The following is a 21,368-nucleotide window of genomic DNA, read 5'->3' as shown; positions in this document are numbered from 1 at the left end:
CAAGTTTTATCTATCTCTTTTATTTATTTTATTTATTTACACATTTATTTACTTTTTTTTTATTTTACCTTTTTCTTTTTTATTATTTTATTTTATTTATATTTTTTTATTTTATTATTTTTTTATTTCATTTCTTTTATTTTTTACGATCTTTTTTTATTTTTTATTTTTATTATTTTTTATTACCAGATCCTTTTTATTACTTCTTCTATTATTTATCTTTTATTTTTTACTTTTTATTTTTTATTTTTATTTTGTTACTTTTTTATTTTTTCTTTTTTGTCTTTATTACTCTCATATTCTCATTTTTTTTATTTCTACTCACTTACTCTTTCATACGTTTCCACTTTTACTTTTTATTCTATTATACACTCTATATAAATCTATTTATTTTATATTACATTATTCTCTTATTTACATTAATTTTTTCTTCCTTTTGTTTTTGTTTCCAGTAACACAATCTCTTTCCTCTTTCCCTTTACTTTCTCTTTCCTCCTCCTCTTCCATCTGTTTACGATGGTCTATTGTGCATTGACCTTCCTGCTTTAATTACTTCATCGACCAGTAACAGCTGTTCTGCTACTGTGGTTGCGATGGTGAACACTTGTAGCTTCACGCTGTAGTTATCCCATATTCCTTCTGCTGCTGGTACCATGTACTTTCCTGTTTCCAAGTCCAACCCCAACACTCTTCCTGACTCTCTTACTTGGTCCAACAGCTCCAACACTACTTCCTTTCCGTCCAACCCTGCGTTATCTGCCAATGTTTTCGGCAACACCAGTAAGCTTTCTGCAAACACCATTACTCCGTACTTTGCCTTTCCTCTTACTTCTTTCGAGTAGTCCTGCAGTTATTTATTTATTTACTTATTTAGTAGCTTAGTTTGTGTGTTGGTTATGATTTGTTTGTGTTATTACTTAGCAAATTAACTAACAGCCTAACCAGCAAATTAACTAGCGGCTTGCTTGTTGCTTACCATCAGGTCGTTGTACAATGACAGCTCTGTCGCTCCTGCTCCTGGCAGCACTCTTCTGTCCTCGATTGCGTTTTTGACCACCCGCAGCCCATCTCTGATTGCGTCCTTGATCTGGTTAATGCTGTACTCGCTGCTTCCCTTGATCAGCAGCGTGCAGCTCTTCGGGTCCCGCACTCCTTCCACGAATGTGTACTTTTCCTCGCCCACTGCCACCTCGTAGACCAGGTCTGCGTATCCCAGGTCCTCTTCCGTCAGGTCCTCCACTGCGTTGCAGGGCTTTCCTCCGCAGCATAGCGTCAGTCTTTCCATGTTTCTTCTCTTCACTCTTCGCAGCGCCATGATTCCCTCCTTCGCCAGCATGTCCAGTGCCGGCGGGTCTATTCCCTTCTGGTTAAACACGCAGAAACTGTTGTCGTTTCCCTCGCACACTTTCTGCTTCAGCTGTATTATCTTCCTCACCTTTTCGTCTGTGAACTCTCTTTCCGACCTTGCCATCGCCTCTCTCTTTTCTGCTGACTCGTAGTAAAAGTTCGCGTTCACTTCCGACTTTTCGTACTCCAGACTTGCGTTAAGCGTCAGTATGTATGCCTTTTTAACCTTCTTCGGCATGTCTGGGTGCCTCACTCCGTGGTCCATCACCATTCCTCTCACCAGTCTCGTTTCCGAGTTGAACCTATGCTTCATTGTCAGCACTTCCACCATAAACAGGTCCAGCTGCTTTTTCGGCTCATATATTATCTTCACTGCCTCCAGCACTTCCTCTGCTATGTGTATTGCCAGCTTATATGGCAGCTTCGTGCATATTGACGTCTTCACTATGCTTCCCACCATCTCCCAGTCGATATCTCTCCCTTCTTCTTCCGACGTCTTATTGTAGATTGGCATTCCCAACGACGGCAGCAGCTCCGTCAGCTTCTTCAGACTCAGGTCGAATCCGTCGCACAGGTACTTCGGGTGCACGTTCTGGTACAGTATGTACTCTTCTGCGTTTTTCATCAGGCTTGTTGAGAACAGCACGTTGCTCGTCGTTCCGTCTCCCGTCACTTCGTCCAGTGCTGAGGCTGCTCTGCACAGTATCATTGCCGTTGGGTGTTGTATCATCATCTCGCTCAGCAGCACGCTTCCGTCCTTCGTGATCTTGATGTTTCCTGCTCCGTTGACCAGCATTTTACACGTTCCCTTCGGCCCCAAATTACTCTTCAGGATGTCGAACAGGCTCTTCGCCGCGTGGATGTTCGTTGCCATTGCGGCTACTGCCTGGAGGCTATCCGCTCTGCTATTTAATATATTTACTGACATTGTCGTTTCTATTAATTTATTTTATTTACAGAGAATCCAATATTGTGAAACTAGAGTTAAAATTTATTATTTGAGAAGTATAAACATTATATGGGAACTGGATGTACTTTGGGTGTCTCTATGAAATCCCACTAATTTATTCTTAAATACTCAGTCCCTAGTTACTTACTTATTAAAATATACAAATTGTCACAAATTTCTTAAATGTGATAACATAATAAGGTGTTTATAGGGTGACCAATCTACTTACAGGATTCCATACACTATCGTTTCTTATTATCCATTTTTCCCCTATTTTTGTACATTAGACTTTATTTTTTATCGCAATTTTTTCATTTGAATGTAGTTTTTCTGATTTTTGTCCTTATTTTACAAAATGTGTTACAATGTTCTTGTCGACCCTTTTGCCGGCTCGTTTTTCTCTTTCGGCAAGGTTCTTTTCCACTTGTCCTAAATTTAAAACCATCAAGCTTACTGATAAACCTCCGTTTCCTCTTTTGAAACACAGTGCTACTGTTTTTTCAAATTTTGGCCTTCATAACATTCTTCTTGACGGCAGGTTACTTCTGACACCTTTTGGAAACACTTTATCCACCAGTAGCTTGTCTCTTGCTACCTTGATTAGGGATGAATTTGCTGCTAAGGCTAACCAACTAACTCGTTTTACTGACTTTCCTTACACCTTGCTACTTTCTAATTCCCTTGATCTCACCAATTCTGATATGTTTCGCCATATCAGGAGCTTAAAGGAATCTATTAGCACTGACACTGTTCTTTTCTTTGAGAAGGCCGATTTGACTAGCCAGACTGCTTCATCCATTCCTGATTTAGATCATCTTTCTGATGCTAAACTTGATTCTCTCAGGGATTTTGACCTCAATTTGATCCAAAATGTTTTTTTCAACCCTGTTTTAGAGCTTTTTTCCAGTTCTTTCAGTGTTTCTCAATTGGTTACTAGTGATAACATTTCCAAAACTCCTCAACAGTGTCCTGACACTATTTCTTTTATTAACTCCTTTTTGGACTCTCTCAACCCCTTTCAGCTTGTTTCCGCTCTCAGCGCTCACCACAACTTAAAATCGATCATTTTAACTATTCTTTTTCTCAAGGAGCTAATTTCTTCTCACAGGGCCTTGAGGGTCAGTCGCATTGAGGAGACTGTTCAAAGTTCCCATTGGGGTGTCACTGACACTTTTGAGCTTGAGGAGGCCACTATGCTTTCGCAGCTTGACAGGTGCTTAAACTTTTACAAACTCAACTCTTAATATCGTATTCTGTGTGTATGTGTATTTGTATATGTGTATATATATGTTTTCACTTATACATGTATATACTAGTGTGCATATGTATCCACTTATATATATATATATATACTTTGTGTATATGTATGTGTATGCTATTGTATGTATACGTATATACATATACGTATACATTAACAGGTATGGATCCTGTATACATAAATACGTATGTACATACATACATACATACATTTCCTGTGTTCACATTGCCATATATATATGTAATCTCTTTACTGCGTATATTTGTGTGTGATGTGTATGCTTATTCGTGTATGTGTGATGTGTATGCTTATTGTGTATATATGCTGTGTCTGTTTGTTGTGTGTTTACTGCGTATATTTGTGTATATTTGCGTATATATGCAATTATTTTAAAGCGTATATGCTGTGTATGCTTATTCGTGTGTGTGGTTAGAGTGTTGTCACTGTCTTCGCCAGGCCACGCGGTATGTCGGGGTTCCTTCCCGCGAGCAGTGCTATTTTCGAGGTGATGATCTGGAACGGGATCAGCGCCAGTGCTGGCGTCAGCGCCCCTATGTTCGGCAGGTGCACCACTATGTCTGCGAAGTCCACCTCCTCCGCCATGTCCGTGAAGGCTATGATGTAGCTTCCTCGCGCCTTGAGCTGCATCGTTGCGCTCAGCGTCATTTCCTTGTCCTCCGACGTGATGATGCTGATCGTCGGCGTTCTTTCCTTTTCTATGATCATTGCGTAGTAGCCGTGCTTCATTGCTCCTGACAGCACTCCTTCCGTTTGTATGTACGCCACTTCCTTCATCTTCAGCGACGCTTCCAGCGCTGCGATGTGTCCGCATCCTCTTCCCAGTATGTACACGACCTTCTCAGACACCAACTTGTGTGCTATTTGATCATATCTTGGGTTTGCCTGCAAATTTAATTAGCTAAGTTTATTTTAAATTTTAAAAAGATTTCCATTAATTTTTCCAAGTACTCCACTATTACTATACACAATAGGTGTTACCAAACCAAACTGATATCTAAATACCGTTTTTACTGTATATAAATACTATCAGTTATTGGCCGCTAACTGCTATCTAACTATTACGCTTTTACCGTATCTAACTGCTATCCCTAATAGCTACTGCCTGTTCCTACCTTGAGCATGTGCGTCACTGCTGATGGGAACATCGACAGCGACCTGCACAGCGACGAGATGCTGTAGTTTGCGCACGAGCCGTAGTGCTCCACGTACTTGCCCTCCTGGAATGCCTCCAGCAGCGCCGGGTCCTCCGTCGGCGTGTCCGACAGGCTGTTGATGTACTCGCCGTCGAGGCTCATCGAGTACTCCGTCTTGTCGTCCTCCTTCGGCGTCTCCGCGCTCGCAGGGCTTCCCCCGTTCGCGTTTTGCACTATGTACAGGCCGAACATGAGCAGCGTCACGATTTGCGCCGTCACTGCCTTCGTCGAGGGCACCGACTTCTCCCTTCCAATTCTCAGGTGTATTGTCGAGTCCGACGCTCTCTCCAGCGAGGAGTGCAGCGTGTTGATCAGCGACACGTTCAGCGTGTGCCTGTTAATCTTCTTTATGTAGTTGGAGGCCAGGATGCAGTCCAGCGTCTCTCCGCTGTTCGAGATGTGCACCACTGTGTTTCCCTCGTCGTAGTACCTGTACAGCGTCAGGTCTGACGCGTCATCCACTTCCACCATCTCGAAGAAGTTAAGCTTCTGCAGTATCTTTGCCACGTACGAGGCAGCGTGGTGGCTCGAGCCGCATGCCACGAAGAGCAGCCTCCTCGTGCTCCTCAGCTTCCTGTCCACTTCAGGAGTCAGGTTACTGAACCTGAAGCCCAGCGCTGCCAGATCTAGTCTGGACAGCAGCATGTTCTCCTTGTACGGGTCTCCTCCCAGCACTGAGAGGCTGTCGTGCCCCTTGTACTTTTCCTTCAGCTCCGCCAGCTCCTTCAGGTCTCCTTTCGCGTCGCTCCAGTCGATCCCTTCTCCCAATCCCACGTTAAGCATGCTTATGATGATTCTTCCCAGGTACATCTGCTCCGATATTTCCTTCATGTACCAGTTTGCGTACGGTTCGTGCGTGTCCTCGATCACTTCGTGCTCCAGCTTCAGCAGCTTCGCCTCTCTGTAGTAGGTTTCCACGTTATCCAGTGAGAGCTCGAACACGTCTCCGTCGTTCAGCGCTATGCAGTCTCTCGCGTACTTCATGAACACTGTCGGCTCCGAGCCCACGTAGATCCCCTTCTTCGAGCGCGCGAAGAGCAGCGGCGCCTCGTGTGCTGCTACGAACAGTGAGTTCGGGTAACTCGTCGACATCATACACAGTGCCCACGTTCCCTTAAGCTTCTTGATTGTGTTTTTGAACGCTATGTACAGGTCTCCCACCTTCTCGTACTCCAGTCCTACAAATATCGCCAGTGCCTCCGTGTCGCTGTCCGGCAGTTTAAATTTACTTTCTTCTTCTTCTTCTGAGCAGTATTCGTCTTCGCTTACTCCGTTCTCTAACTCTCTCTTTCTCGTCTTCTCTTCCTCTGCGCTGCATTCTTTTATCTTTTGCTTTATCATCTCCTTATAGTGCTCCGTGTACACCTCCTCTATGTTACTTATCGTTCCGTTGTGCACCAGTGCCAGGTTCCTCGCCAGGTCGACGTGCGGGTGTGAGTTTTTGTCTGACGGTTTTCCCACTGTTGCCCAGCGCGTGTGTCCTATTCCTACTCTCGACGGCGAATGTGTTGCCAGCACCTTCTTCTTCAGTATGTTGTACGAGTCTGCTGGTGTTCCCACTGAGCAGCATTTCGTCACCAGCAGCTTCCCGTTGTCCAGCGTGCATATTCCGCACGAGTCGTAGCCTCTGCTTTTCATTGCGTTGATTCCGTGCAGTAACACTTCGTTCGTGTTCTCGTAGCCCAGGTATCCCACGATTCCGCAACAGTTTGCCAGGAAGCGCCTATATTTTTATTATTTATGTCATATTATCTCATTTATACTTATAATTATCACTTGGTTAAATGTTTACTAAACTATTTTTAATTTTTCATATATAAAACATCTATGTCATTACCATAAACTATATAGTTAATTTTTCTAAAATTACATATATTTCTTACCTTCTTTTAATCTTAATGACATCACTACATTCATTTTGTTTATTTTTACTTGTATAATTAAAAATATCAAATACGAAACTCATTTTATATGTTTTATACTAATACTTTTGTTAAATCCAAAACAAAACTGGCATTAAAAATTTTAAAACAATTGGAATCCTTAATTATACTTAGAATTGTTATGTTGATGTATAATATTTATTCTTGTTCTCGGGTCGTAACAAAGATAAAACGAGGTACAATTCTATATTAAAAATCACTACTTTTACATAAAAGTTACCAATTTTTTAAATGTATATATATTCTTTGACAACTTTGCTTTATATCTTTACAAATTGTATATTTTTTTGTTCTAGTATATGGCCAAAGTGATTGTGTGTTTCACGCTGTCGTCCTACAATACATAATTTAGTGTTTATAATGGACAAAAAATGTTTGAATAAATCTTGGTATAAAAACAAATCGATCTGCGTGTAATTTAAATAATTTTATAGTTTTATTAATAAAATTTTAACTGTAGTTTAAGACTTTTCATTCTGACCTTTTCCCCATTCGGTAATTAAAAAATTCGATATTTTATAAATTGTGACCAGGATTTATTTTTTTCAAGTTATATTCACCTTATATTTGTACTGAATGCACATTTCGGACTTTTTGAGTAAATTTGGGCACGTTTATATCCCTTAAGTTTGATTGTTCCGTACATATATTTTGTTAAAATCGCTTGATCCCGCCCCGTTTTAATTATTACTGATAAATTTATGGTTTCATGAAAATTCCTTAATCCAAATCGCAGTAAATCGTATTTTAGTTTCTCATTACTTGTAAACACTGGACTGTGTTGGCAGTTCGCCTTTTTAACTTTTGTGTACTTTAGGATAATTTTCAAATTTCGATCCAACTTACTGAAATATTGTTAAATTATTTTTTTGCTAGTTCTAAGGGTGTACACTTGAACTGGGTAATACTATTTCGTTTATTCTTTTACGAACGCACTTTAATTTGTATTTATAGACTTTCTCACCAAATCGTGATTTTTTTAATTATAATAGTAATTGTATAATATGGAAGGACGAATGAACCTAACTGACGAGGAAAATGAGCTTTACACGAAGCTCTTTGTTCAGTGTGACCTGGACGGCTTTGGCTACGTTTCCGGAAACGCCACCTCTGAGCTTTTCAGGAGCTCGGGCCTGAGCGACGATGTTCTTTTCAGCATCTGGGAGATTGCAGATAAGACGAATAGCGGCCAGCTCGACTTCTCCGGCTTCTGCGTGTGCGTGAGGCTGATCGGCCATGTTCAGATTTACGGGCCGCACGCCCTTCGCGACTGCGACGTTCTGATGAACAAGACCCCCGAGGAGCTGCCTTTCTTCTCTTATCGCGGTCCCTCGTACTCTAATGTGAACCAGAGTCACTACGAAGTTGACCCTGCCCTGTACTTCGTTTCGGCTGCTGACCTCGACGGCTACAAGTACACCTTTCTCCAGCTGACCCCGGACTTGAACGACTTTTTGCTCGGCGAGGACGCCAAGAACTTCTACCTCAATACTACCAATCTTTCTCAGGACGACTTGATGCACCTGTGGACCCTTGCGGACATTGACAAGGACGGCAGGCTCAGCCTCCGCGAGTTTTGCGTGATGCAGAAGCTCTGCGAGTGCCTGAAGCTGTACGGAGCCATGCCTCAAGTGCTTCCCAACCCTCTGCTCCAGTTCCTCGACGACTTCTTCCCCGAGTACACGGCGTTTGAAGACGGGAAGGTCCACGGCACCTACTCGCCGCCTCAGGAGGCCGGAACCACTAAACTGCCCAGTGACGCCGATCTGAATCAACGCGCCACTCAGGCCACCAAGGTCATCGGCGAAAAGGGCGTTAGGAGCGAGGCCTTCGTCGGAAATGAGCACGCCGACCTTTCCGCAGCTCCTCGCTCCCCTCCCCTCGTTACCAACGAGCTCATCGTCCAGTGCGAGAACCTGCTCAACACCCTGAGGGACGCAATCAACTCCGAGCAGAGTGGGCTCGATGCTGCCAAAAGGGAGGCCTCCGAGGTCGAGACGAAGCTGAAGAGCGACACTAAGACTCTGGAGAACCTCCTCACTGAGTACAGGTCCCTCGTCGGCGACAGCCAGAACACCTCCAAGAGGCGCTCGCTTCTCAACAACAAGCTCTCCATCATTCAGGAGCAGATTCAGGAGATGCGGAACCAGATTCAGAACATGCGCGTCGGCAACGTCGCCCTCAGCAGCAACATTGACAAGAACAACGAGGAGCAGTCGCTTCTTCAGAACACTCGTCAGATGTTCCTGAAGCAGCTCGACGACGAGACTAACCTGCTCAAGCTCGAGGAGCGCGAGCTCGGTGAGATGTCGAACACTCTGCAGCAGCTTCGTCGTCAGCGCGACCTTTTGAGCGAGAAGAGCAACCAGCTTCGTGAGTGCCTTTCTCAGTCCGAGAACGCCACCAAGACCATGCTTCGTTCCATTCAGCTTCAGCAGGGCAAGATTCTCTCCGTCCGGAACGAGCGCATTAGTCTTTTGGAGGAGAAGCTCAAGCTGACCAACGAGATAAATCGCTTAAACAACTCCGACAACAACCTCAACTCCAGCAGTCAGAATCCCGCAGTAGGAGGTGCGTTTTACCTACCTGCCTTATCGTTACTTATCTTATCATTTACCGACCTCGTCAATATTTACTTACCTATTTTATTACAATCATCTACTCAAAAATCATTGCCTTTACCTACCTACACACCTATTACTTGTTCTAAATCCTCTTTAGGCTTCGGCGACAACTCCGTTTCCAGTGAAAAGCAGCCTTCTAAGCCTGTGGGCAGAAACTTAAACCTAGATAAAAAGGGCATTCGTGTCTCCTCTATGAACCTTAAAGTTGGCGATGAGTTCCCTCAATAGCCCACATTCGTGTAACATAGTATCGTTTTAATGTATTTTACATTTTACTTCAACGTTCGCACATTCTTATTTTTATTATAACTTTTGCATCTCTCCGTCAATTATGTTTGGTTTTACTGATTTGTTTATTTCTACGAATATCTAAATGTGTCCATAAATATTACATAAATGTACCCATAGATATTACCCAGATGTGTCCATAAATATTACATAAATGTACCCATAGATATTACCCAGATGTGTCCATAAATATTACCTAAATATGTCCATAGATGCGTTATCGGTGTGTGTACTCAAATGTGTACTATATTACTGCGGCTTCAGTGCCTTCTGCTGTCTTCTCTTCTCCCTCTGCCTCTTCCCTCGCGAGTACGTCTTCTTCTTCACCTTAACTTTTTTTTCCTTCGTCCTCTCCTCCTTTTCGAACCTCGTGTCGATTGTGTACTCGCACTGCAGTGTCTTTGGCTGGTAGAGTGTGCTGTTGTTTGAGAAGAGCTGCTGCGTCTTCGTTGCGATGTTGTGGTCCACTAGCTCCACGAACGCGTACGGCTTCTTCTTCTTCACCTTTGTTCCCTGGTCGTCCTTCGTGTACGTGTCTCCCTTGAATAACTTAACTTCCACTACTCCTCTGTTTTTCATCTTCCTGATCTTTTGGTACTCAGTCGAATCCAGTACGTTTTTCAGGTGGTTCAGTATCACTTCTCTCAGGTCATTGCTGTTTATGTTTCCCGGTAGGTTTTTTATGCACAGTCCTGCAAATTTAATTTATTTTTCGTGACAGCGTTAACTTTTCTAGTTTAGTCTAATTTAATCATTGTTTTAGTAGTACGGTGTAACTATGGTACGTATCTGCTATAACTGTTGTTGTGTAGCTATATGGTCTATCAACTGTGTTTCTGTGGCACTGGCCTCGCTTACTTTTGGGGTTCACGTAGGTGTTTTTCTGGCGTATCTTCTCCAGCTTCCGCTCCAGGTACTCCTTCAGCCCCTCACGCTGCTCAGGCGTCATCTTCGCGTACTCCGGCGACTCCTCCGAGGGCACTCCCACCATCAGCAGGTGCATGTTCTTCCCCTCGTTGTACTTCCTCAGCTCCTCCTCGTCCCTGTGCTGCTTCAGCGCCTTTGCTCTCCCCTTCGCCAGCGCGCCGTCGACCTTGAGTCTCCTTCCCCTCAGCGTGAACCCTATGCCCAGCGTCGGCTTTTCGCTGCTCAGCTGCTCGTCTCGCAGTAGTGCCAACTTCTCACTCTCGAGTATCTAAAAAAGGTTTAAAGCCGGTGACTGGTTTATCAGTTATCTTCCTATTCGCACTTCATAAACTGTTCTACTCATTCTCACCTTCTTTACGTCCTCCTTTCTTTTAAATCTAACGAATGCTGTTCCTTTACTTTTTTTATCTTCGTTGAGTACGATTTTTGAGCTCTCCACTTCCCCGAACTTCGAAAAGTACTCCGACAACTCCGCTTCCGTGCAGCCGTAGTCCAGGTTTCTTACAAATATTGTATCTTCCAGATCCTCTTTGCTCTTCTCACTCTCGACTGATCCCTTGGCACTACCATCCTCACTACTCGACTGTTTTCCCACTTTTTTCTTTTTTCCTCCTCCTCCTGTTTCTCCTTCACCTAATCCTCCGCCAACAGCCATTCCATCGCCTGCTTCTCCTTCACCTGAGTCTCCGTCAACAGCCATTCCATCATCAATCATTTTTTCATCTGTTGATCCATCATCAATCATTTTTTCATCACCCATTCCTTCTGCCGGGTCTTCTTTGCTCCCTTCCTTCTTCGGGTCATACAGCTGCTTCGGCAACGACATTGAGAGCTGTATTTTTCTCTTGTTAAACATTCTTCCGTTTAACTCGTTGATCACCTTCCTCGCCCTTTCCAGCGACGAGAAGCTCACGAATGCGAACCCTTTTGCTTTTGACGGTCTGTGCACCTTCACCTTTTTGTCGTAGCGCCTAAAATACTCCAGTATGTCCTCCTCCGGCGTTCCAAAGGGCAAATTCCTCACGAACACTCTCGTGCTATTTCGCGTTGCTGCTCCAAACAATGCCATTTCCGTGTGCACCTTCACCAACGTTTCCTGCTTTTTCTTCAGCAGTGGTATTCTCGAGTTATTCAGGATCGCGTTCGCCTTCACGCACTCTGCCACTGTCCTAAACTCCAGCTTATATTCTTCCTTCCTTTTACTAATCTTAAATTCTATGCTTATTCTTCTCTTCAGTCCTTCTTCCACTGCCTTTTCATCGTACTCCTCTGGTATTCCGTACAACCTCAGGTGCTTGTAGTCTGTCTTCACCGTCTCGTAGTAGTCCATCTCTGCCACTTTCAGCTTCTGCTCCCCGTGTTCGTAATTGTTATAGTGGCGCAGGTACCTTTCCAGTATCTTCTTATCGCTGAATGAGACTACTATCTTGTTCGGCCTCATGTTTACCTTCTTATATTCTCCCAGCTCTTTCGCGTTTGAATCCAGCAGCTTCTTAAACTCCTGTATTGTTCCTTCGAAATTCCTAAACTTCAATTTGTACACTTTTCCGTCCTTCTTTCCACCCTTCCTTCCCTTGCCACTCTCCTCTACGCTTTCCATTTTTTTCAATTGCTCATTTTCTTTCGTGGATTCCTTGTTTTCAGGTTTCTTTTTTTTTCTTTTATTCTTTTTTCCCTCCACTGTGCTCTCATCTCCTCTTTCACAACCCTTAGCCCTTAACAGTGATGCTGGCAACTTCTTAACTTGCTTATTTATTCCTTCCTTTATGCTTTCTGGCACTACTCCCTTTTGTTTTACCATTTTTACCTGTTTACTTTTTCCAAATGTTTTTCCAAAAATGGATCCGGTGTTTTCTCGGTCAATCCCACATCAACTGGTACTCCTTCGTATGTTTCCACCTGTAAATTTTTATTTTGGTGTTACGAAGGTTAATGTGATTTTCTTATCTCACGGCTTACCTCCAGAAAGGTTACTTTTTGCACTGAGTTTTGTATTCTTTCTTGCAGTGGCAATTTGTTTATGTTTTTTACCAGGGTCGCTGGCCCCTGTCTGTACACTTTGTCGAATCTATATACGTTCAAACTTCCTGGAACCTAACACACTTATTGATAACTTATTTCTCCTCACCTGTATCTTTCTCCATAAAGTTGACATTTTTATTTGTGTTTAACTATTTTATTCTAAATATCCGGGTGTACAATATATGTACTTAATGAAGCTGCTCCCCATCTCACACTCTCTCAGCTTCCCTTTACTCCCATCTATCTATGTATGTATAGTGAATTTATAATATTAGAGTATTAAGGTTTCGTGTAATTCCTATTTACACTCTTTTCGACCTCAATATGTTCACCATTTCTGGTGTCAACTTGGTCAACCCCTTCTTGGCCTTCTTCGACATTTTCCCGTACTTTTCTAAAAAATTAATTGTGAATTATTTAATTATTTATTTCTTACTTGATCCGACGATGATGATATTGTTTCCTGCTGATTTGATCTCGTTTTCGATCTTCCTTTGTCTCTTGATTCTGATCTGCTCTCCTTTCTTTATTCTATCCTCTCTGTTCTTCTTTATTATTTCACTTGACTCTTTTGCGATTTCCTTGATTTCCTCCTTTTTAATTTTTGATTTTAACCATTTTTCTCTGATTTTATCCTTTGAGAGTTTCCATGCATTTGGTGATATTATACATCTTATTGGTTTTACTATTTTTTTCCACACTCTTCCCGATAATCTGGTTCCTTTAATATCTAATTCGCTTTTGATTGCCATCTTTTCGCCTTTATTTCGTTTACTTGAATTATTTATTAATTTTTTCTCTTCTTTTTGCGATGTGCCTGTGTTCGTAATATTTTATATTTTTCCTTTCAAATTATCTACTAATTATCAAATCTTTCGATTCAATAATTTGTCTATTAGAATCTGCGGAGAAAAATTAATTTATTTTCTAAATGTTGTATTGTGCCTTACAACATTCACCTCACCATTTTAATATTATGTTTTCATAAAGCTCGTATGTATTCCTCTAAAATATTTATTACACATTTGCATTTTTTTATAAAAGAAACTTTCACACGTGTTTAATATTTTTTTTCTCATTTACTTTTTTTTTATCTATTTACATTCCACATCCCCTTCTCTGTTCTACTCGTTTTTATACGTTTTTTTGTTCACGTCCTTTTAATTAGACTTTTAAAGACTTTGTATATTTTCATTTCTTTTATATACATTCCTTTTTTCTTCTTTTCGTCTGTTTAATCAGTGCGACACTTTCTTCTTCATTCTCTACGTTCAGACATCCAGCTTATTCACCAATCACCTTGATGGCTTTGTCCAGTTACATTTAATTAGATATTTCCTTATTTTTAAATTCAAAGTTTATTTTTGTATCTGATTTATGCTTTATTTGTACACACTCGCTTTTCCATCTTTCTAGTTACTCTCGTTTTGCTGCAATGGAGCTCCAAAACATTTTTTTCTGCTTACTCGAATCTTATGCTCTAGTTTATCTCGGTTCCAAACTAGTTTATTCATACAGGTTCAACTCCCATGCTTCCAAAACAAGTTTGTATTTTATTCACACACTCATCTTACTTTTTCTTAGAGCTTCAGAAGAACTCTTCTGGGAGGCTGCCTTTCCAGTTTCTCGATTTTCAGGGGTATGGTTCTCCCACTTTCGCTCAAATTGGCGCCTTTTTCACTCCAACTCCCACTATCGATCGTCTCGGCAATGACATTTACTCCTTTTTGCAATCATCCCCCTCCTCCATGGGCGTTGACCACGATATTGTTAAGCTTTCTGACAAATCGATTAAATTTCGTGCGTTTCCACCTTCCTCATTTTTTTCAGGTGTCTCTGGCTTCGTTGATGGTCTCGTTGACGGCAAGCCTCTCACCATTCTCGTTGGAACTACTTATGGCAATCGATTCGACATTCTTCTTGAAAAGGTCGTTTCTGCTAGTGACAACCGATTTTCCTTCCCTCTTCCCAGGGGCAAGTTTTACATTAAGACTGAGGGCAGTGGTTACTTCATTCCCGGCGTCAAAAGGGTCATTCTTCCCTGCAAGTCTGATAAGTGCAAATTTGTAAACGACGCTTTCACTGACTCCATCGGGGTTCAGCTTGCTCCTGATGACGGCTCTATTTACACTTATAATTGGAAACTTCAAAACAGTTCTCAATTCGGCATAGAATCCATCAACAAGATTCCTCAGGACGAATCTTCTCTTCTCTCTCCTCAGTCTACTGTCTTATCACATGTCGACGCCTCGGACGCTGCTGCCAAGCTAAAACTTCTGTTTGGTGTTGAGCTTCACGGGATTTGGGGGTCTGAATATGCCAACAGGCTCTTGAGCGTTTTTCTCAAGTTCGATTTTCTAAAGCGAATTGACTCTGAGGGGCTAAAGAACCAGAAATGGGTACTCACTGATGAGACCCTTTTTCCTCAGGACATTGAAATTACTAGGAACGAGCCCACTGGTGATGACGACGGCAAGAATCACAACGTCGTTGAGGACTCTCAGTATGAGCAGATCGTCAAAATTTCCAGGGAAGCTTTCAAGTTTGCTACTAAGATTGCCATTGACAAGAAGCGAAACGGCTTCTACTTTTCCAGGCGGCTCTACAAGTCCGTCATCAGGGCTCTCTGCTTACACAGTCCTAACAACATGCGCAGGCTCTTCAGAAATGTGCACAACGTCGAGATTTTGGAGCCTAACGAGATCGAGCACATGATTCGTGAAAACCGTTCCTTCACTCACTATCCTAGCGGACACTATCAGAGCTGGCTAAAGCATCCTGAGGAGCTCATTGAGGTCCTCACTAGCTGGATGGAGTATCCTTCCGGTCTCCACAAGGTAAAGGGGCTCAAGTACTTTTTGAGGCGTCAGGATGGCATGGTGAATCCTGAGGAGCCCACTGCTCCTGCTATTGCTTATCCCAGGGGGCCTGACTCTGACTCTTACATTGAGTTCATGGAGTCTGGTTTCCACAACTACTTTGACGTTTCTCAACTGATTTTACACGAAATTGGCCATTTTATAAACGTGAACACTGTTCCTGAGGATTTGAAGCAGCAATGGAGTGACATTGGTGGCTGGTTCAGGGATCCCAGCGACCCTGACGGGTGGAGCACTCACAAACAGACTGAGTTCGTTTCTGCTTACGCTCACCAGAAGAACCCTGGTGAGGACTTCGCCTCCAGCTTGGCTGACTACGTTCTCAACCCTAGGCTGCTCAGGTCTCGTTCGACTGACAAATACAACTTCATTAAGGACAACATAATGGGCGGTGTGCACTATTTGGTCAAGGCGGCTCACGAGTTCAAGGTTCTCAATCTCGGCAACGCTGACTACTTTTATCCTGGCAGGCTAACTGAAATTGACATTGCTGTCAACGGCGCTGTGAACGAGCCCAAGAGGGTCAAAATGACCTTCAAGTTGCTCGAGTACAAGGACAAGGGTCCTGAGGAAAACACCTGTGCCAAGACCATCAGGTTCAGGCTTTTTTCTGAGATAGGCACCTTTGAGGACATTGTGATAAGGGCTAGAAACGGCTGTTCTCGCGTTTTACAAGGTGAATTCACCATTAACCAGATGAAGAAGAGGGGTGTGTGGACTACTGATCAGATTATCATCACTGACGACAAGGGTCTTCAGCGATTCGTTAGCAGTGCTGACTTTGGACTCAGGGTCTGGATAAACAATGGCTCCGAAGACTTCCAGGAGCCTAGGGTACTAACTAATTCTGTGTCACTCGCAATGGTCAGAAAGGGAGGTAAGTTCTGTTTATCTGTCTACATATTAGTTCATTTCATTAAATTAAATAAATTTGTGTGATTTATAACTTGGAAGGTTGTAAAATATAACTTTTTAGAACACGAAGCCATTAGGGTGGGCTGGCTGCTGGTCGACGACTTTGAACTCAGGCGCGTCAACGCTGGATATGCTGCGATCAACGGTAAATCGAGCAATCAGCACTCGCTCAGCGCATATTCTAAGTCCAGTAATGAGGAATCAGGGCCCGATAATATTTGGAGGAAGGATGTGTGGAGCGGCGCGCGGAAGGCTCCCCTCGAGTTGTGTTCAGAAAATTCTCGAGATATTGTGCACTCCCTTCGCGACCCTGACCTTAAATTTAACACACACAAACTAGCTGGTTTAGATAACTTTGAGGGCCTTTCTTCCGAGCAGGTTTCCTCCGGCACCTTCAACTGCTACAAGGTCGCAGTCAACGTTCCTATTACAAAGTCTTCCAGGAGCGGAGACTACTTTCTAACTCAGATAATCAACTACGACTTGGCTGGGAACTCGCAGCTTCTCCAGTGGCCAGACAGGGCCGGACCCTTCGTTACTTACAGGAGCTCGAACCCGAACCCTGACAATACGCCTCCGAAGGTGAACAGCATCAGAGTCACGAGCAGGCCGACGCACCCTGAATCACCGGACGGAGAAACTTTGGTATTTTAGCCAGACACCTAGATACGTAGATGCCCTTATGTACACACAGACCTTCTGCGCTTTGCGCACCAGCACACCCCTTCATCCTTTCTCAGGTTGAGATTTCCTTTAATTTGTGCGACTCCGGAAGCGGGATTTCATCTCTCTCCGCCACTTTGCGGGATCCTTTTGGCGCGAACCTGCTCTTGTATCCCAAGTGGACCGAACACAAGGGCTGCCAGCTCATCAAGCACACGAATGTTCTGCCCAAGGGCTCAGTTCCCGGAGTGTGGCACTTGAACAAGATTTACTCCCAGGACTTTGCAGGCAACGAGCTGTCCGCCGACTTGACTGAACGAATTTTGGTCGACCCCTCGAGCAACTAGTCAATGCTTCTTTTGGTATTCTTATACCTCGGTTCTGCGACGTGCGCCGTTTTAAGCGGCAGCGGCTCCGCTGGGTGCACTCTCGTTGCTCCCAGCGTTAGCCCGGTTCGAGGCTTTAGCGCAAACAGGCCGGTTGACGCAAGGGGCGTAAGGAATGCTCCTTCTATTCGGGCGCTCGTGAGGACTAAGGCCGTTGCCACCGTCCCCTCCTGCTTGGAGGTCGGTGCTCTCCTTGACCGCGCTGTAAAGCGTGTGAACAAGTTTAACGTGAGGTCGTTTTTTCAGAAGTACGACCACCTGATTTACAGTAGGCTTCTTCGTTCCCTCACGCGGGTACCGCCGCTCACTGCCTCGTACCTGCTCGCTGCGGGCGCCGCCGCTGTGCTCTCGTACCTTTTCAACGACAACTTTCCCTTTTCGTGGATGACGTTCGACCTTGACAAGGTGATGAGTGGGCAGCTTTGGCGTCTGTTCACTCCTTACTTTTTGTTCGGGCAGCTTTGGCTTAACCATTATATGCTCACTTCTTCGGCTCTATCCTATATGGCCAACGTTGAGCTCGCTCACATAAACAAGCCTGAGAAGTTTATTGAGTTTTTATCCTTTGGCGTTCTTTCTCTTTCCGCCTACTCCTTTCTGGAGTCCTACTTCTGTAAAAAATACTCGATTCGCGAGGGCGACTCTTTCGGCAACTTGGCTTATCATCTTCACGTTTTTGTACTTTACTTTTGGTCCAGGATAAACGAGGGTCAATCTGTTGACTGTATGGACCTTTTTTCTATTCCTGCTGAGTATATTCCTTACTTGTTCATTTTGCAGAACTTGTTGTTTCACCAGACTGGCGTCTTCGCCGACTTGTTTGCCATTTTTTCTTCTTATCTTTACTTTAACCTTTTCAGCAACAGGAAGACTTGCTTTATCTTTAGGGCTTTCAGGACCGACTCGCTTCGCAGGCTTTATTTGAAATTTAGGGATGAGATACCTTACTAATTTACCTTTTGCTTATTTGTACGGGCTACACTATGTTCGTTTCGTCGAGTTACTAGCTGCTTAAGTGTGCTACATATTTGTGTGTGAAGACTAGCTATTTATGTGTGTATATGTGCTTATTCACTACATTGAACTTTCTATCAGTAATTCCAGCTTATTCCATTCCTCCTTTGACCTTTGCATTGACGACTTTATCTCGGCAGTTGCACCGGAATCCAGCTGCTTGTTTGACCTTTCCAGGTACTCCTGCAGTCCTTTTAAAAAGGGCGTTGGGTCAGCCTCCGTTGTGTTAACCAGATTAAATGCGTGTTTTATCAGCTTAGGGTGTCTCCATATCTTTTTCGATAGGTTTTCTAAAACTTGGTCCAGTAGAAACTCGCTACTTCTGCTCAGGTTTCCCGTGCCGGACAAGCATTTCAGCAATCTCAAATCAAACTAAAAAAATTCTCTGCTTACCGTTCCTTACCTCTGCGGTTGCGTTGTGTTCTGTCCTCTTGTTTAGCAAACTCGGCACTAGGTTATCGAACACGAAGTCTTCATTTGTGTAATTCAGCGTTTTCACACACTCGAACAGGAGTATCAGGTGTTCATAGTACAGCACTGAGCAGTTGATGAACCTCAAAAGTTTATCCAGGCACTCCTTCAGGTCAAGTCTACGCTTTGTCAACTGTTTAGTCTACTTACTCGCTTGTTATCAGGTGTTTCATGTTCGATAATGCTATTACGTGCCTCAGGTTATCCAAGGGCGATGACGTGCTTGACCTAGACTTTATTTCTGGCAACAGCTGTGACATTAGTTTCCTTCCATTCTCCAGCAGTTCTGCGTTCCCTGTGAATTCGCTTCTGTGTATCTTACTGGTTGCTATGGTCAGGTTTGCCAGTGCCACATCACTGATTTCTTCCAGGCCTTTCGCGGCAACCAGCGACAAACTAGACAATAATTCCACGTCTGGGAACCTCAACTTCGTCAGGGAGTGCAGTATTGATACCAGGTTCTTCGTCGTTATGGTTTCTATATTCGCTTTAACTATTCCTACCAGGGTTTCAATCAGCTCTGAATCAGAGTAGTGCAGTCTTCCACACGAGTTAATTATTTTAATGGATTGCTCCACTGAAGGCGACTCCACCTTCAACTGATTCCTAATTCTGTTTGATAACGTTGTAAACAACTGAAAATTGCGATATATAGGAATTGAAAATGAGTGCAACAGTGACGTGATATGCAATAACTTAAACTCATCAATATACTGATAAGTCTTCTCGGAAAAAAACTTCAAATCATCTGGAAATGTAAAACCTACATATTAATATATTACATGTTAATTTACCTTGATATATACATTTTTTTATTAAGAATGGAATCTCACTTGGAGATATATTTTTAAAATTATTAAAAATTTGATTTTTTATTGTTTTCATGTAATTTATTAGTAATTGAATTAATTATTTATTTATGTAATGTATTAGTGTGTATAGTAGATTACTTTTTATATTTGTCGAGAGCCTGATAAATTGCGTAGATTCGTTCGAATAAAACTGGATGTGTGTAGTGATACCATGAATAAACTGGGTCATTGTAGATCATGGCCTTGTTATCTTTGTGTAAATTGACGAGGGATTTAATTAGGTCATCAGCTAAACCTAAATTAACGGCAAACCTGTCAGCTTGGTATTCCTGGTATCTTGTCATTAATACGTTTAAAACATTAATCAAGATTCCAACAAGAGTGAACACATTTGAGAACAAGGTGATTCCTAAATAGGTGTTAGAGTTGTAAATAATTATATAGGATTATGAAGTACCTATTACGAATGCGTTAACTCCATGGAATCCGAAACTATTATACATATTTTTGTCATCTTTGAACATTTTGAAGACAAAAAACATTGCAAATATGTTCACAAATGAGAAGGAGACCCTGACGTAAAAATCTTTGTGTTTCCAGTGTCCTAATTCATGTGAAACAACTGCAAGGATTTCTTTTCTATCTTGAGTCAATATTGTATCATAAACAACAATCTTTTTGAATTTCCACAATCCGTAGAAATAGGCATTAGAATGTCCAGACCTTTTGGATCCATCCATCTGTTTTATTTCCTTTAAAGGGAATTTTAGTTTTTTAGCCTAAATATGGTTAAAAATAGAATTAACATACAAGTGTTTCAATATCTTCCTTCAATTCCTTATCCTTTAGAGGCTCAAACTTATTGAAAAGAGGAGCAATCAACTCTGGATAAATGACAATCATTATGAAGTTGAAAACAACGATGAATCCAAAAACCTAAACAATGGAATATTTATATAACAAAATACGTAGAAATAAAACAGTTCTCCTCCCCAGTTGACCAAAAATATAACAGCAGCCAAGAATGGACCTCCCAGTCCTACTTCAAGTGAAAGCGTAATCAACAAATCCTTCACGAATAGTTTGTATGTTTTCTTATTAAATCCGTGTTTTTCTTCTAGTACAAAGTCTGAATATAGACTAAATGGGAGATCAACAGCTGTGTCAAATAGTAATTTAAATCCACAAAAGGCGAGGGACTACAAATTTTAATGTAATAATATTTAAGTGTATTAAAATAAATGGGTACCTAATTAACTAGTTACTTACTTGCACATATTCGTTATTTTTCTTAAATAGTCCTCCTGAAAATCTCCAAACTTTTGGAGAAAATAGATAAAATAAAAGAACTAAACCGAACGCCGAATGAAAAAGAGAACTAAAAACTTGGAACTTCAGTTTGTCATATGAATATTCCACAGTCTTATGATATTCGTCAGAATTTAAATAAACATTTAACGAATTTAAAGTATTCTTGTATAATTTATCAGAGACTTTATTTCTATCGGAAAGAGATCTGTCTCCAGATAAATTTCGCTTAATGAAACGATATTGGCGGAAATTCAAATACTGTTCAAATACTTCATTTAACAAAACTGTTAAAACATAGTATTCAAAATGAAGTGGTTTATGAAACAAATTAGTAACACCCATGTT

The 21,368-nt window shown here is 42.2% G+C and overlaps 10 protein-coding genes across 10 annotated transcripts; 3 read left to right on the top strand and 7 right to left on the bottom strand.

Annotated features, from left to right (window-relative positions):
* Positions 1-511: 511 nt before the first annotated feature.
* TOT_020000966 (molecular chaperone protein) lies at positions 512-2,275 on the bottom strand (the record flags this gene model as incomplete). Its single annotated transcript, XM_009692718.1, has 2 exons — positions 512-844; positions 977-2,275. The coding sequence occupies 2 exons, from the start codon at positions 2,273-2,275 to the stop codon at positions 512-514; spliced, it is 1,632 nt and encodes a 543-aa protein (XP_009691013.1).
* Positions 2,276-2,661: 386 nt separating this feature from the next.
* On the top strand, positions 2,662-3,540 carry TOT_020000965 (uncharacterized protein; the record flags this gene model as incomplete). The annotated part of the gene is made up of 1 exon (XM_009692717.1): positions 2,662-3,540. One exon carries the CDS (start codon positions 2,662-2,664, stop codon positions 3,538-3,540), a length of 879 nt encoding a protein of 292 aa, XP_009691012.1.
* Positions 3,541-3,983: 443 nt separating this feature from the next.
* On the bottom strand, positions 3,984-6,734 carry TOT_020000964 (glucosamine--fructose-6-phosphate aminotransferase; the record flags this gene model as incomplete). The annotated part of the gene is made up of 3 exons (XM_009692716.1): positions 3,984-4,457; positions 4,688-6,491; positions 6,652-6,734. The coding sequence occupies 3 exons, from the start codon at positions 6,732-6,734 to the stop codon at positions 3,984-3,986; spliced, it is 2,361 nt and encodes a 786-aa protein (XP_009691011.1).
* Positions 6,735-7,715: 981 nt separating this feature from the next.
* Positions 7,716-9,563, top strand: TOT_020000963 (uncharacterized protein; the record flags this gene model as incomplete). Its single annotated transcript, XM_009692715.1, has 2 exons — positions 7,716-9,282; positions 9,433-9,563. 2 exons carry the CDS (start codon positions 7,716-7,718, stop codon positions 9,561-9,563), a joined length of 1,698 nt encoding a protein of 565 aa, XP_009691010.1.
* A 309-nt stretch (positions 9,564-9,872) lies between these two features.
* Positions 9,873-12,705, bottom strand: TOT_020001105 (uncharacterized protein; the record flags this gene model as incomplete). Its single annotated transcript, XM_009692714.1, has 6 exons — positions 9,873-10,315; positions 10,482-10,818; positions 10,900-11,085; positions 11,245-12,404; positions 12,503-12,644; positions 12,679-12,705. The coding sequence occupies 6 exons, from the start codon at positions 12,703-12,705 to the stop codon at positions 9,873-9,875; spliced, it is 2,295 nt and encodes a 764-aa protein (XP_009691009.1).
* A 169-nt stretch (positions 12,706-12,874) lies between these two features.
* Positions 12,875-13,324, bottom strand: TOT_020001104 (conserved hypothetical protein; the record flags this gene model as incomplete). Its single annotated transcript, XM_009692713.1, has 2 exons — positions 12,875-12,966; positions 13,009-13,324. 2 exons carry the CDS (start codon positions 13,322-13,324, stop codon positions 12,875-12,877), a joined length of 408 nt encoding a protein of 135 aa, XP_009691008.1.
* A 683-nt stretch (positions 13,325-14,007) lies between these two features.
* On the top strand, positions 14,008-17,376 carry TOT_020000960 (conserved hypothetical protein; the record flags this gene model as incomplete). Its single annotated transcript, XM_009692712.1, has 4 exons — positions 14,008-14,116; positions 14,157-16,328; positions 16,428-17,011; positions 17,107-17,376. 4 exons carry the CDS (start codon positions 14,008-14,010, stop codon positions 17,374-17,376), a joined length of 3,135 nt encoding a protein of 1,044 aa, XP_009691007.1.
* A 51-nt stretch (positions 17,377-17,427) lies between these two features.
* Positions 17,428-17,889, bottom strand: TOT_020000959 (conserved hypothetical protein; the record flags this gene model as incomplete). Its single annotated transcript, XM_009692711.1, has 1 exon — positions 17,428-17,889. The coding sequence occupies one exon, from the start codon at positions 17,887-17,889 to the stop codon at positions 17,428-17,430; it is 462 nt and encodes a 153-aa protein (XP_009691006.1).
* A 473-nt stretch (positions 17,890-18,362) lies between these two features.
* On the bottom strand, positions 18,363-19,785 carry TOT_020000958 (conserved hypothetical protein; the record flags this gene model as incomplete). The annotated part of the gene is made up of 5 exons (XM_009692710.1): positions 18,363-18,435; positions 18,494-18,801; positions 18,833-19,019; positions 19,051-19,663; positions 19,695-19,785. The coding sequence occupies 5 exons, from the start codon at positions 19,783-19,785 to the stop codon at positions 18,363-18,365; spliced, it is 1,272 nt and encodes a 423-aa protein (XP_009691005.1).
* Positions 19,786-19,846: 61 nt separating this feature from the next.
* Positions 19,847-21,365, bottom strand: TOT_020000957 (metalloprotease; the record flags this gene model as incomplete). The annotated part of the gene is made up of 5 exons (XM_009692709.1): positions 19,847-20,121; positions 20,170-20,491; positions 20,523-20,648; positions 20,681-20,911; positions 20,982-21,365. The coding sequence occupies 5 exons, from the start codon at positions 21,363-21,365 to the stop codon at positions 19,847-19,849; spliced, it is 1,338 nt and encodes a 445-aa protein (XP_009691004.1).
* Positions 21,366-21,368: the final 3 nt, after the last annotated feature.

This window comes from Theileria orientalis, chromosome 2 (assembly GCF_000740895.1).
Source record: "Theileria orientalis strain Shintoku DNA, chromosome 2, complete genome".
In the NCBI taxonomy this organism is placed as follows: Eukaryota; Apicomplexa; class Aconoidasida; order Piroplasmida; family Theileriidae; genus Theileria; species Theileria orientalis.
The sequence above is the reverse complement of the archived record's forward strand: the minus strand, read 5'-3'. Positions and strand labels throughout refer to the sequence as shown.